Source organism: Pteropus alecto, unplaced genomic scaffold (genome assembly GCF_000325575.1).
Source record: "Pteropus alecto unplaced genomic scaffold, ASM32557v1 scaffold113, whole genome shotgun sequence".
In the NCBI taxonomy this organism is placed as follows: domain Eukaryota; kingdom Metazoa; phylum Chordata; class Mammalia; order Chiroptera; family Pteropodidae; genus Pteropus; species Pteropus alecto.
In genome coordinates, this window is record NW_006433949.1 from 8,123,972 (window position 1) to 8,137,704 (window position 13,733).

At 52.3% G+C, this 13,733-nt stretch overlaps 1 protein-coding gene across 7 annotated transcripts in view; it reads right to left on the reverse strand.

The window, feature by feature from the left end:
• Positions 1–8,248: 8,248 nt before the first annotated feature.
• The window catches only part of SPECC1L (sperm antigen with calponin homology and coiled-coil domains 1 like), a 121,829-nt gene continuing 116,344 nt past the window's right edge, over positions 8,249–13,733 (reverse strand). For all 7 annotated transcript variants that reach the window (XM_006908691.3, XM_025044475.1, XM_025044474.1 and 4 more), the window contains 3 exons: positions 11,473–11,589; positions 10,506–10,565; positions 8,249–8,678 (listed from right to left, as the gene is read on the reverse strand). In XM_006908691.3, the coding sequence (XP_006908753.1) occupies positions 8,589–8,678; positions 10,506–10,565; positions 11,473–11,589 (267 nt within the window). In that variant the 3' untranslated portion in view covers positions 8,249–8,588. The remainder of the gene's footprint in view (positions 8,679–10,505; positions 10,566–11,472; positions 11,590–13,733) is intronic.

Below are 13,733 nucleotides of genomic sequence, written 5' to 3' on the forward strand. Positions count from 1 at the left end.
CTCACGGGCGCCCCCTGCAGGCAGCTCCGAGACCCACGCTGTCCCCACCCCGCCCCGCGGCGCGGGGAAACCGATATCTCGAGTGCTTCGTGATCCCGAGAGGCCGCAGGGAACCAGAGGAGCCGGCCCGAGAGGCCGGCGATTCCCCTAGTAGGGCCTGGGCCGCACTGCAGCCCCCGCCCGCAGCCCCGACTTGCTCTCCCAGGCTACGTCGGTTCTGCCACTTCCTCCTGCACCACATCCCCTCCCCTTCGACGAATCTCTGGCCCCGGAGGCCCCCACCCCACCCAGTGAAGTCTGCCGGGCCTGGGCCTACAAACTCTGCCCTCCAAGAAGTCCCCAAGGCTGCCCCTACCCCTCTGGTCCCCATGAAATTCTGTCTCTTATCGTAGGTGCTGGTTTAGGTCAGTGCCCCTGTGTCATCCCCTCCCCAATATCCAGCTGTGACTCAGGAAGTGCCCACTCCTCTGAAACTTCTCCCATGGCTCCCCAGCTACATTACCACAACTCGGGGCACTCAGGGGACCTTGCCCTGCCTGGTCCTCAGCCTTCTCCTCGCTCCCAGAGTCTTGCTTTGGGCTGTACGGGGATGAGGATGCCTCTAAGAAGCTGGTCCCAATTTACAATGACTCCTCAGCCTCTTACAGCCCACATTCTGGCCCAGGGCCCCTCCCATTCTAAAAGCCTCTGGTACCCAGTCAGGTCCTGTACCCCATGCCCCATTTTTTTGGCAAACGGAGGGGGAGTCAGTTTCTGCACCACAGACTAATCTGGCATCTCAGACCCTTGGGCCAGGAGTCATTCACCGCCGCAGCCCCCGCCCCCCCTCCCCCACACCTCAGGCTCATGTTCTGGAGACTTTAAATTGGGACCAACCTCACATCCAGCCCCAGCTCAGCCATACAAAGGGATCTGCCTTTGACCCTTCCATCTGGACAGACTTGGAGTAACCTCAGTTCTGAGCCTAATAGACAGCCAGAGAGCTTTGTGGGGACCCTTGCATTCTTGAACCTCCTGGGGCCGGCAGCATTTCTGTGAGAGGCCCAGGGCAGAGGGGCTTGCCCAGGTCCTCGCTGGACCCCAGCCTTGAGGCGGGAGCACAGTGTCTCCTGCACTGCTGGCCATAGGAGCTGGCAGGGGGAAGTGGGAGTGCAGGCACTTGGCCAACACATCTGAGAAGCCAGAGCCTGTGACTGAGCCCATCGCTTGCCCTGACTCAGCCTTGATCGCCTCCTTGGGTCAAGGGCTAAAGCCTGGGCTCCCATCCCCATTTGGCCAGCTTGGCTCCCCTCGTCCCCCTCTCCCTTAATGTCCAGTGGAGCCTCCAAGGCCAAGGGGTGCTGAGGAGGGCAAGCTGGGAGGAGTCAGGGGTCCCATGCAACTGGAGAAAAACTCAAGACCTCATGGGGCAAGGTACGCTTGACAACCTTCAAATTGAGAACATCCCAGTCCCGGATGCCTTTCCAATCTCAAACCTGGCACCTGTTCCAACCTCACCTCCACTCCTCCCCAGTCCAAGCCTTTGTGGAGCCCCAGCTGGCTAAGCCATCCCCCTCAATTCCATTAAGGGGGACTGAGGAACCGAAGGAGCCTATCCCCATCCTTCCAGGCTCTTGCTTGTCTAGTGAAGGAGCTTCCACACCAGGGAGGAATACTGCCCTGGTTCCTTGGCTTTCCCATGGTCCTTGCCTCACCTATAAAATGGGACGATCTTGTTTCTGCCCTGCTACCTCCAGAGCTGAGCCAGAGTCAGACCATGAGGTACCAGCTCGGGGCACTACCCAGCCAGGGGACCCACCCCCAGGCCTTCGGCTCTCCGCCCTTGTTTCTGGGCCATTACACAGGGTAAACTTCTATGGGGGGTACAAAACTCTCCTGCCCACACTTGTTGGATTCATATTCATTCAAGTCCTTACTCAACAAAAAGGCAAGACACAACTTGTCTTGAGAGTCACCTGGGACCCAGGAGGGACTACAGGGGCTCATGGGGGCAGAGATCAACATTCAGCCAATTGCAGGGGTCACTCTTGTCCCCTACCCCTCAGCATGGGCCCCAATGATTCTCTCACCTGCCATTTCCATTCTGCGGCCCAGCATCCTTCCTGCCCAGACCTCCTGGCCATGCTCCATGCCCAGAAATGGAAGGCTCCATTTCTGCAGCTGGTCCTCAGAGTTCACCCATGGGGCCCAGTGGGCAGCCCCCGCCTCCACCTCAGTGTGGGTACCACAGGCTTGGGGTAGCTGTGTCCTCAAGCCAGGGGTGGTCAAGCAAGGCCTGACTCAGCTCCAGCCCCAGAGCCAGCACCCTAGGCCCTCAGGTCCCCAGCCTTCCTCTACAGCAGAGCCTGCTAGTGAAGGGAGCTGCTCCAATGGTCCTGTATCATCTGTCATATGCTTTTGTCCAGGTCTCCAGTGCAGCCATTGCACAGCGACAGCACATGCCGAGGACCCTCCAATTCAGCAACGACAGGAAGCAGGTACATGACAGGGCTATTCACAAACTCTGCCTCCCCGGTGGAGTGGACATGCTCGTGATTGATCCACGTCATCACCTCCAGGCTCTCCTGGGAGACAGTGCTGCCACATTCCTCACATCTCAAGGGGCCTGCGCCCTGGCACCAGGAGCCTAAAGGCACTTCCTTGTTTTTGGCCTTGCTGCGCTCTCTCCAGCTCTGTGCCCTCCTGAGCCTTGAGAGGCTGAAGGAGGCTCCTGTGCAGGAACCTGCACCTGGGCCAGCCCTCCAGGGAGCTCTGAGGGTGGGGACACAGGCCTACTGCTCCTTGGTGGGCACGGGGATGCCCCTGGCAGGCCCCATTTTCTACCTCTGAGTCTTGGCTACCCTATCCATCTCCAGGCCAGGCTTTGAAGGCTGTGGGCACCTGCCCTTCCTTCCATCCAGGCCCGGGCTCCTCAGACCAGGCAGTGGGACCAGCTGGGCTCTCGTGCTCCAGAATTCCATTCTCAGACTCTCCACCCCCTCCCCACTCCGCCAGCTCTTTGTTCCTGTCCAGGATGCACCTGGACAGCCTCTGGCTCCTGATTGTTTTCTGTGGAGCCAGCTGGGCAACATCAGGGAGAAAGTGCCAGACCCAGGACGAAGTACCAGTGAGTGCTGGGGCTACATCCTTGGGAACCGACCAGGCCACCCTGAGGTACACACCTACTTCTCCAAAGGGGAGGGGCACTGCACACTTCCTGGGGTTCTGGAATTGAGAAAGTGGGGGAATCTCACAGGGCTTCAAGTTATACTAAGACTAAGGCAGCCCAGAGGAGGCAGAAACATGCCTGAGGAAGCTCCCTGGCCACCCATAGCCACAGCATCAGCAGGGAGGACCCCATCCTCTAGTCCAGCCCCCTTGAGGATGCTTCAGCCCACGTTGGCTTCTGGGGATCAAATAGCAACCCTGCGAAGAACCCTGTGTCTCTGAGCTGATCTGGGTGTATTTGTTTAGATATGGAAACAGAGGCCCACATGGGGATGGGGCCTCATCCTGGGCTATACGGTGGGCAGGGACAGCCCTATGCATGCCAGGGCTTGTCCCTCACTACGCTAAGGATGGTCCTAAGCCAGCCCAGGCACTGGCCAGCAACCGCCAGAATATCAAACCGCTCACCCCTTCCCCACTCTCCCTGTACCACCCTACCCCACTTTACAGAGCAGGGTACCTGGTAGCTGGGTCCAGGATGGGGCTGCTTCTTGGGGTCACCATATTGCAGAAGTGGGAACAGCCTCAACCTGTCACAAGTATTGGTGGCAGACCTGGTGGGGCTGGGGTGAGGTGGGGTGATGACCCAGGTGTCCAGACTCCTGCTCAGAGCAACCTGCTTCCTGCCTGATGGGTGCTGGTGATGTGCCTGTCTTGTGCTCTTCCCTGGCCCTTCCGGTTCTGCCTCCTCTTAGGACCGCAGACATCCTCCTTGGAACTCAGACTCACACACACACTAGATACTGGAGACATCCTCCAGGGGGTCCTGGGGTCTTCCTTTGCTCAGAGCCTGGCACGGGTCAGGTCGCTCTCCACCCTTGACCCACTCTCATGGTCACCCCAGCTCCGGGCCCTTCTCTCACACCCAGCATGCAACCCAGGCGCTCAGCAGGCAGGGCCCTGCCCAGGGAGCGTGGAGGCCCATCCTCCCAAGCCCCACCCTGCATCCTGCACAGCTGCGGCCCAGCAAAGTCCTGACCTGCCAGGATCAGAGCTCAAACCAGAGCTTTCCCAGCAACTTGGGATCCTGACTGGAATCCACCCCTCAACCACCTGATGCAAAAAGCATGGTGCCTGCAAACACAAGGCCCCTGTCAGTCCTTGTCTCCCACTTTAGAGACAACATCGGACAGAACCCAGGCCAACCCACGGCTGTGGGCAGTGAGGCCCTGTAATGGTGGAACCGGAGAGCTAGCCACTGTGCCATTAGGTATGCTCTGGACACCAGTCCCAAGTCACTGTGGATGGAGGGGTGTGAGATCCTTTCTGGCTTTCTCCCCTCCCCGAGAAACCTGTTTTCCTGCTCCCATCCATCAAAGCTGTGGCCCTGAAAGGTTCTAGAACTTTCCCTAAGGCAGAAATGATACCCTTCCTGCAGTTGCTATCCTGGGACAGAAAAAGTAAGTGCCAGTTAAAGAAAGTAGAGCCCTTGGGCTGGCCCCACTGGGAGCCAGCTGTCCCATCACCAGAGGTCCAGGTGGGCGGAGGAGCCCCCACAAGCTCTACTAGTTTAGAGGTCAGGAAGTCACACTACAATAGGACCTCCTCATCGTCTGCTCCTGAGACACCTAGCACGACAGGCAGATGTTTTGGGGAGGGCACCCCTACCTGAGGGGCATCAGCTAAGATACCCAGTGCTGCCCTCACTGCCCAGGGCTCCAGGGAGAGGTCACCCCACCTACCACTGTGATCAGTGTCCACTGCGTGCAGGGCCCAACACACCCATCTCAGCGGCCTATCACTGACCACAGCAGAATGACCTCCACACACTACAGCAGAAGACATGAGCTCAGTAACTGAATATCCCCAGGCCCTGGGCTGGTGAGTGGGGAGAAGCAGGAGCCACATGTGGTCCTAGATCAGTCCTTCCTATGCCTATCCCTGCCACCTAAGGTCTGGGGTGCTGAGCATTGTAAGTCAGGCCATAATAAGTGCCTGCAGCCATCAGCACCATTTGGGGGGCTTGAGAGCACTCACAGGACACACCTCAACTCAGGTGCTGGGCCCTGGGACTTCTGGGAGCAAGTCACTTACTGGATGGACCCCTGACAATGGAGAGGGGGTTGCAGGCCCAGGAAGGGTGCCCCAGGTCACCCAGTGTGAAGTAGGAGGCAGCCACAAAGGCTCCTCTGCATGTGACATGTGATATGTGCAACGTGACAAGATGCAGTCCTGTTCCAGGCTGTGCTCATAGATTCATAATCATTCCACACAAGACGCATAGCAGAAAAACGCTTGACTGGTTGGCTGCCTCTGAGTGGTACAATTATAATTCTTTTTGGTCTCTCTATAATTTTGTATATTCTGAAAATTATCTCCAAGATACATTTCTTAAGAAACCAAAAAACCTCAAGGCACTGCCCCCTCTCCAGAACAGCACGTGTCTGGGCTACAGCTGGAGAACGCCAGGCCTGCCATCCTTGTAGGGCAGCTTGGACAGTGCTGCTGCGGTGTCAGCACCTGCTGCAGAACCTCTGGGCTCACCTGAGCCATCCCCCATCTCAGGCCCAGGCATCTGGCCAAGGCCATGGCTGTGGCTGAAGCCCAGGGTGGGACCACTCCCAACCCTGTCAGGCACTCCCCCCAGAGCCCAAGGGGATGGAGGTTGGTTTCGGGTGCCCTCCTGGCCACAGCCAGTCCCAGAAAGTGGCCAGGGTCCTGTCCACACAAGGTCAGAAGGGCAGCAGAGAGTCATGAACTAGGAAAGCCCAAACCTGATGTTTCAGCAATTTTAATACATTCAAGAATATTTAATAGAACAAAATAAAAAAGTATCAGCAGAAGCCCGTGGGCAAGAGAATGAGAAACATAACTGGCCCTTTTGCAGTAAAGTTTGTGCTTGAAGGGAAGAGGCAAAATGACTTCCTGGAGGCTTCGCATCAAATGTCACTGGACTAAAAGCACCTCAGAGTATCACTTTTAGGTATGTGTTAACCATCTAGAATCATTTCATAAAGCCAAGTGTTATAAGGATCCTATTAGAAAAAGTAAAAACTCACGCTTCTGGAATCTTCTCACCTGTGGACCCACGTGCAAATGAGGTGGGTCCCCAGACAGGTTAGGCCTGGGCCAGGACTTCCCTGCAGCCACCCTCTAACCTATCACCAATCCCAGGGCACAATGCTGGGTAATGCCAGCCACACAGACACAGCCCACCAGCAGCGGCTCTATTCCTCCAAAAGACGCCAGTGACATTCCCTGCAACCCCCGCCCCCAGGGCTGGCTCACTCAGCTAGAAAGGTGTGAACTGCAGACCCAAGATGTCTTCTCCCTCATAGGACAAGACAGTGCCCCCCACGTAATAAATAAACAAAAACATGACTGCAGATTAGACACACTGAGTCCAGACAGATTTGTGAGGGCAAATGGGAACAAAAGGAGGACTCAAAGAACCAAGTGGAGAGACAGTAAAGACTGTTAACAGTCCCTCAGGTGACAGCACAGGAACCTGTCAACAGAGCAATCGAAATGAAAGAACCCGGGCTGTGAGGATGGGGACAGGCATCTACTGGAGTCTTCTTGTGCACTCAGAGGATAGGCTCTGCTCACCAGCCTCTCCTTCCTTAGCTGGAGTTGGGCATTTCACAAAAAGCCTCCAGTTGGAGCAGCAGCTGGAGCTGCCAGGTTAGGACTTCTAGCCAAGGCAGATGGGCATTTACCAGCCACTTGGTGACCATGGGTCAGCACGCTGCACAGCCCGTTCATAATAATCACATTCTTTTCCAGGCTATAGACATGTCAAACTCCTAGTCTAGAACATCATGCTTGAATGCAGCACCCTCAGCCCACGCGCTGGCTGGCAGCCTTCTGTGAGTCCCCTCCTTGTGGTCGGGGCAGCGATTCTGCTTCCAGCGGTAGCAGCTCTTCCTCACGCTACTTTGCAGGCGTCAAACATAGTTGTGTTTTGGAAGCAACAGGTCTTGACGTTGTTTAAACCAACACGGGATGTGGGCTCCCTGTTTCCAAGCAGGGCTGAGTCCCAGTCTGAGAGTCACCTCAACAGAACACCTTGTAATAAGACTTTGTTTGGTTCAAACTGTGCAGGGGGTTGTGGCACAGCTGCTTGTTGCTCTGAACGTGGAGAGGCTGCACGGCAGGGGACCAACTCCATCACCGGGTTGCGGCAGCCTCTGCGATCCTCTGTATGGTGGCTGCCCTTGCAAGGAACGTTAAGGCACTTCCTTAAATTCTTGCCTAGGAGGATTATATCCGAGTGACTCAGAGTGACTTTAAATTATACTGTATGGGCTCCCTCAAGTTTAGCTGTTTCTCCTGCTACTACCAACTTCATGCCTGGCTTTCACCATGCTAATGTTCAGGTTTTGTGTTGTATCTCTACGCTTACTAAAACAATTGAACTTTAGTACTATTACAACAAGAGCTATTTTTTCCCCCAACATTGTTCATGGGGAAAAAAAATTTTTATTCTTTAAACTAGAGAATTTCTAATGACCAATTCTGTTGTCCAAAAACCTAAAGTCAGAGCTGGGTTAACAAGCCCCTTCAAGGGTGGAGGACAGGTTAGCAGAGCAGTGGCGAGGGGCTTGATGACAGAGGCCCAGCCTCGCGAACTGTTCAAGGACAGCAGAGAGCCAGGAATGCAAAGAATGCCAAGTCTTCATCACCTGTTAGCTCAAGCTGAAAACATCTAAATTGTGTTGGCTAGGAAGCCCTGTCACATGGAAGGAGTGGCTGTCCCACTGCTATAGTGACACACTCCTTTAAACAAAGCCCACAGAAAGGGCTGAGGCCCAACTGCCTGGTACCAGATGTAGAAATCTCTGTCAGGCACTGAGTCCCCTAATGGTTCACACGGTAACGGAACGTGCACTGGCGTGCAGTCAAGGAGTGCCATGGCTAAAAGCTTTCACTAACCCCTGTGAGCTGCCCACATAATTTAATCCCCTTTCCCAAGTTTAGCTGTGTGTGAGACTTTTTTTTTTTTTTTTTTTTTTTTTTTTTTTTTTTTTTTTTTTTTTTTTTTTTTTTTTTTTTTTTTTTTTTTTTTTTTTTTTTTTTTTTTTTTTTTTTTTTTTTTTTTTTTTTTTTTTTTTTTTTTTTTTTTTTTTTTTTTTTTTTTTTTTTTTTACTACCCCACAGCACTAACAAAGTTCAATATTCTCTTCAGAAGAAAAACTCCAGCAGCAAACCAGCGTGTGTGATGTGTGTTGAGCCCATGCTGACCTCTTCTGGATAGGTCATGTGGGAGGAGCCTGGTCTGTGCTGTGGGCTACACAGGTCCGAGTTCTCACAACTCAGAGGCCCTGGGCTGAAGGCTCAAATGCTTAGGGGCAGCCTAGAGAGTTACTGAAAGTTTTACGGGGCGCGTAGCTAATGGTGTTGGTGTCGCCTGGTAAATGTGGAGGGTCCTCCAGGTGTGCTCAGGTTTCAAAGTACTTGTAGATTGCCGTCACGTACAGCATCACGTTTTGCCAATCAGGCCGTTCAGTTCGCACCATTTCATTAATGTCCTGGCAGAGAAGGAAGAGGCCTGGTTAGAATTCCATGTCACCTCACCCAATAGCCTCCTGGCCGCAGCAATAGGGCTCCTGGGGCTGGAGAGGGGCCTTGAAGGACTTTTCTGGTCTAAGCCCGATCAAAAACGTCAAAGGCCTGACCAAGACACCTGCTCAACTCTACCAAGTGCCCCAGGAAGCACCTCCTCCCTAGGTGTCAGCGTCGCCTCTGAGCCGCCTGCCCCTGCTCAAGTCCCATACCAGGGTCACCCTGTTGCCCCGCAAGGCTGGGAGGGTTTCGTCTACCACTGGGACTTCCTCCTCTTCCTGCCTTTCTTCTTAAACTCTCCCTATGGTCACTTCTGAGACTGCTTCTCACCCCAGTTACCATTCTGGGAGAGCCTACATGCTGGAGGCTCCCAGAACTCAACATGCTAATACCCTTCACTATGGCGATCATCTGAAATCATCATTGATACTGTTTTCTAACTGTACGCTGCAGAATACCAGTAACGTGTAAGATGTTAACTGATGCAGGAGGACGAACGTGGGAAACCCTGGATGTTGATGTATGACCAGAGGCCTTCAAAAGAGACCCACTGTTGCTGAAGATCTGTGACTTTCTGAGGGAGCTGGTCTGAAGAGCACCACTCTGAGAGGTTCCTGGGGGCAGGGATGCACCAGCGCCCGCAGGATGGGAAGGGACACCCACTGCTAACTCGGTATAGAGAAAAGATAACGTTTGTTCAATAAAAATCCTGACTAAAAATTTTTTAGGGTGCAGAAACTGCCCACTTTTTATGTTAGAACTTTACATGTGATCTAAAATATTCAGATAATGAAAAATATTTCAATAACTACAACTTTTCTTTCTCTATATAAAACTGAATAGAAGCTACCCTAAAAAATATATTTCTATGAATTCAGAAGAAACATTTATATAACGCTACATGGACACTCTTATAGTATAAATATGAATGTAAACATTTCTTCAAAACTATCAGTTGTTACAAGTAAGGGTGATAGGGAAGTGGCACTGGGGGGCCCCAAGGGAGATCCTGGGGTCTCTGACCTGGCCCCATGGGTTCTTTACTCTGTGGAAATCCCCAAGCTGTGCACTGATGATCCTAAAAATACCTCAGTATACAGTTTATTTAATGACAGTGTCCCCAGGTGTGAAAGGATTGGCTTTGCATTTGGATATAGTATTATCTCCCAGCAATCAGAACTGGTGACAGAGCAAAAGCCTAACAGAACATGAGCTGCTGCAGGCGCTGAGCAGAGGCCTAAACAAGACCCTGAAACACGCAGGTTTTTGACAACTCATTTCTTGTACTGCGAGCAGCAGTTTCTCATGACCCCTGTGAAGAGCAGGAGCCACTTGTTCAGCCTGTAAAGCCGCCCTCCGAGACTCCGCACTCGCTCTACCCTCTCCCTCTAGTTTGACAAATTCATACAAACTGCTGGAACGTGCATCTGACACTGACATTTATAAACTTGCTACCATTTTCCTTCTGACTCCAAGGGTTCAGTTAAGGAAGAAGGTGACTCTAAGGAAGAATGTGGCTCAAGGTCTCCAGGGCTGAGGTCAAGACTACTCCACCCAATTCAGGGAACTTCCTTGGGACACTTCCTGTGAGGCATAAAGCGCCCATAGGGCAGAGGTGAAATCCTGTCTGCTCCCTCACCTAACTGGGCGCTTGCTTCTCTGGCGCAGGGCCTGCATCGCCTCGTTGTTATCACACTGCCACACCATCTGGGACCACCCTTAGTAAGAAGCGAGTGGTTCCTAATAAAAAGTAAGGCCCTGTCAGTGACTCCTAAGGGAAGAGGGGGGCTTACCAGTGTGGATTTGATGCCGACACTCTCAGCTGCCTGGAAGGCCAGGGTGAAGTTCCTTCTCTGTAAGAGAAACTGTGTGACTGGAGTGGACAAGCAAGACCAGAGAAAAGCAACCTGGACTATACAAGCTGCTGGGAAAGATGGATGCCCACTTCCACTTGGCACTAAAGCAAACTACCCAAGAGCCCTCCGATCTCCTACCTAACACCAAGGGCCTGGCCACATACTCACCGCCCTATTGCAAGGCCCGGCCTGCTCTGCTTGTAACTAACTGTAGAACAATCCCCAAACATCCATTCCTTCTTCATTACAGAAAAGGGTCACTTCTGACACATTAGCCCTGAGATGCCTGGACATGGACCCTGAAATCTAATAAATACCTGTCAAGTGAGTTTTCTCCCTGTGGGAACCTTTGAAGGCTGTCTGAAGGGCAAGAGGCGGCTGATGTGGAGGTACACAGAGAACCAGAGGAGGGTTCGGGCCTGGGTCCTCTCCCAGTGCCCTGGCCAGGGGCCCTGTCCTTGAGCAGCTCCCTAAATGTAATGTCAGACCATAGCCTGGACTGCACGGAGTTATGCTTTTAGCCAGTCCTGGGCCAGGAGGTGGCAGGAGGCTGTGGTTGGTGCTGCCACACCACTCATGTCTTGAGCAGCTCTCTATGGTCAATTCTTGGTGAAGCCCTTGATCCTAAATGTTGTCACTAAGAAGGACCAATGGCTCCACTGAGAATGTCATTCATTACCTGGGGAATTCTGGACCAGGCAAACATCCCACACAAGGTGGGTCAGGGACTGGCTGGCTCAGCACAGATAATCTAGACCCAAAATAAGACAAAGTCAGAACAGGGGCCATTGTGAGCCAACAATGTAGTGTATGAAACACCAATAGTGTGGTCCACATCAATGGAAGGCTCTGCCTCTATTTCTCACCCCTGCCAGGAGCCAGGCTGTTTTGTAACCTGCCTTACCTTATCTTGGCTGTTCAGTTCCTGATACGGAATGTGGGCTGGAAGGTAAGTATGCAGGAGAGCACAGAAGGCTAGCCCATCGTTCCAGCTGCTGCTAAAGTTTGTAATGTCAATATTCTGAAGGAAAAGAAGAAAAATATATAACCAACACATACTGTGATCTTCTCAGGAGAATACAGAGGAGGGTGGAGGAAGCCTGAGGTGCCACATGACCTCCAAATCTTGGGCAGCACCAGCCTCTGAAGCAAACACAGCGTGCTGGGGGTCCATGTCCCAAGACCTGGCCGGTGTCAATGACTAGCCCTTTCATCCATTCCCAAACTCATCCTACCCACCACCTGCAGATTGATGCTACTGCAGTGGCAAAAATTTGAGCCGCCCTACCCTCACCTAGAAGAACCACAGGCACAAGAAGATGGTCCCACAGTTCCGCAAGCTCTCGGGGCACTGGGGAGTATGAGTTCTAAGTTAAGAAGAGTTAGGATTCATCCTGATCTCCCTTATTAGGAACTCTAAGCTAAGATTTACAAAGATTAGGAACTCTGTATCCTGAAGACATCAACAGCCACCATCTTCATTAGGAGACATTAGGAGCTGAGAACCACCTTGACTTTTAAGTGGCACCTTAATTCCACATTTAAATTAAATTATTTGTGACTACAAAAGTAACATATCATTCAGAATATTTGGTTATGTGATAATGCAATTCAGCTAGTAGGTAGCCTTTACCCTTATTTGCAAGAACCCTTTTGAAGATAAAACTCCACCATTAAATTTGGGAAATGCGTACTTTATTAAAGTGCCACAAACTGAAAAAGAGAGCACTTCCCAAACACCTCATTTTATGTTTCATTGCTGATTTCATGCCATCTTCAACTTACTGAGGCCAAACCACCAGCTCTTGGGTACCAGGTTCTACAGAACAATACTAATGTTATTCCTATTTGTACAGTTTTACAAAGTTTGCTGTTCCTTACTCCGTTTACAGAATGTCAGGTCTGACACCAAGTATGTGGACTGTGGCTCATGGACGAGGGGCAGGTGTTGGGGCTGGGGACCAGGACAGGAGACTGGCCTTTCACTGGAGACTTCCTAAGTTTCGCCATCAAAATGATTGTCTGGCCCTTCACTACAGTTGCTCAGAATAGTGCCCTCTGGGGTTTCCTACTCAAACACAAACCTTCCGAAAGGCTGCAGCTCTATGGGCAGTTACTCCAGAGATCACATCCCCTCAGTAACCTGATTATCTGCTCCTGACAGCTCAAAGATCTGACCTGGAGGCACGGGTCATAAACTCCTATGAGGAAAGTTACCACATTACGGCACAAATAAATAAATGCAAACCTGCCAAGAGCCACAGGAAATGTCGCAGTAAGCCTGTGGTGAGCGTCCTGCCTAAGAGTGCACCTGCCAGCAATCCAGTGACACCAAACGATGGAGCCTGGGCAGATCCCCCCTGCCTCAGTGCTGAGGTACTCACACTTCCTGGCCATGAAGACACAGCGCTGCTACATTCCTGACAGGCTTAGGCTACCCTTCAAGAGGGCTTTGCTTTGGCAGATAACGACGCTCATGGCCTCTTATGACAGTGCAACAACTGGCACCTGACAGTTACTGCTGGTAACTGCCGCAGCAAACTTGCCTCTTTTATCTCATCCGAATCTCAGGAAGTAGCCAGCGGGCCTCTGCTCCATCTGGGAGGAGACCAGGGAAGGGAAGTGACCTGTCCAAGGTGCTGGGCTGGCAGCAGAGAAATCAGGGAAGGGAACCCTTGTCCCAAGCACCTTACAGGTGACATGTCATTTAATTCTCACAATCACCCAGGAGTGTTTTTAAATAAAAGAAGCTGGGGCTCAGGCCTCAGTCACATATCTAGTCTGGGTGATTATTCAAACTCAGATGTAAGTCCTAAGTCTGTCAAGGACCAAGGATGCTGGGCATCACTGCATGAACAGTGGCACAAAAACTTCTTAACGATGTATCCCCACTCTGTGCAAGGCCAATAGCAGCATATGCTGCTGAGGACTCCCAACCCTTGCTCCCAGAGTTCATGTTCACTTCTGGAGGAAAATAAATCTCCATTTCCTGCCACTGTGGCCCCTTCTCCAGCTCCATGAAAGGCAGGTGTCTCTGGCAGAGTCGCCTACGTGTCTGGCCTCACCGCGCCTCGTGCCAAAGGCTCCTGCACAAGAGGAAACCACTGCGCCCCAGCTCCCCAGCTGTGGGAGCCCCAGCCTTTCCCAGCTTCCTCAAGACAAACC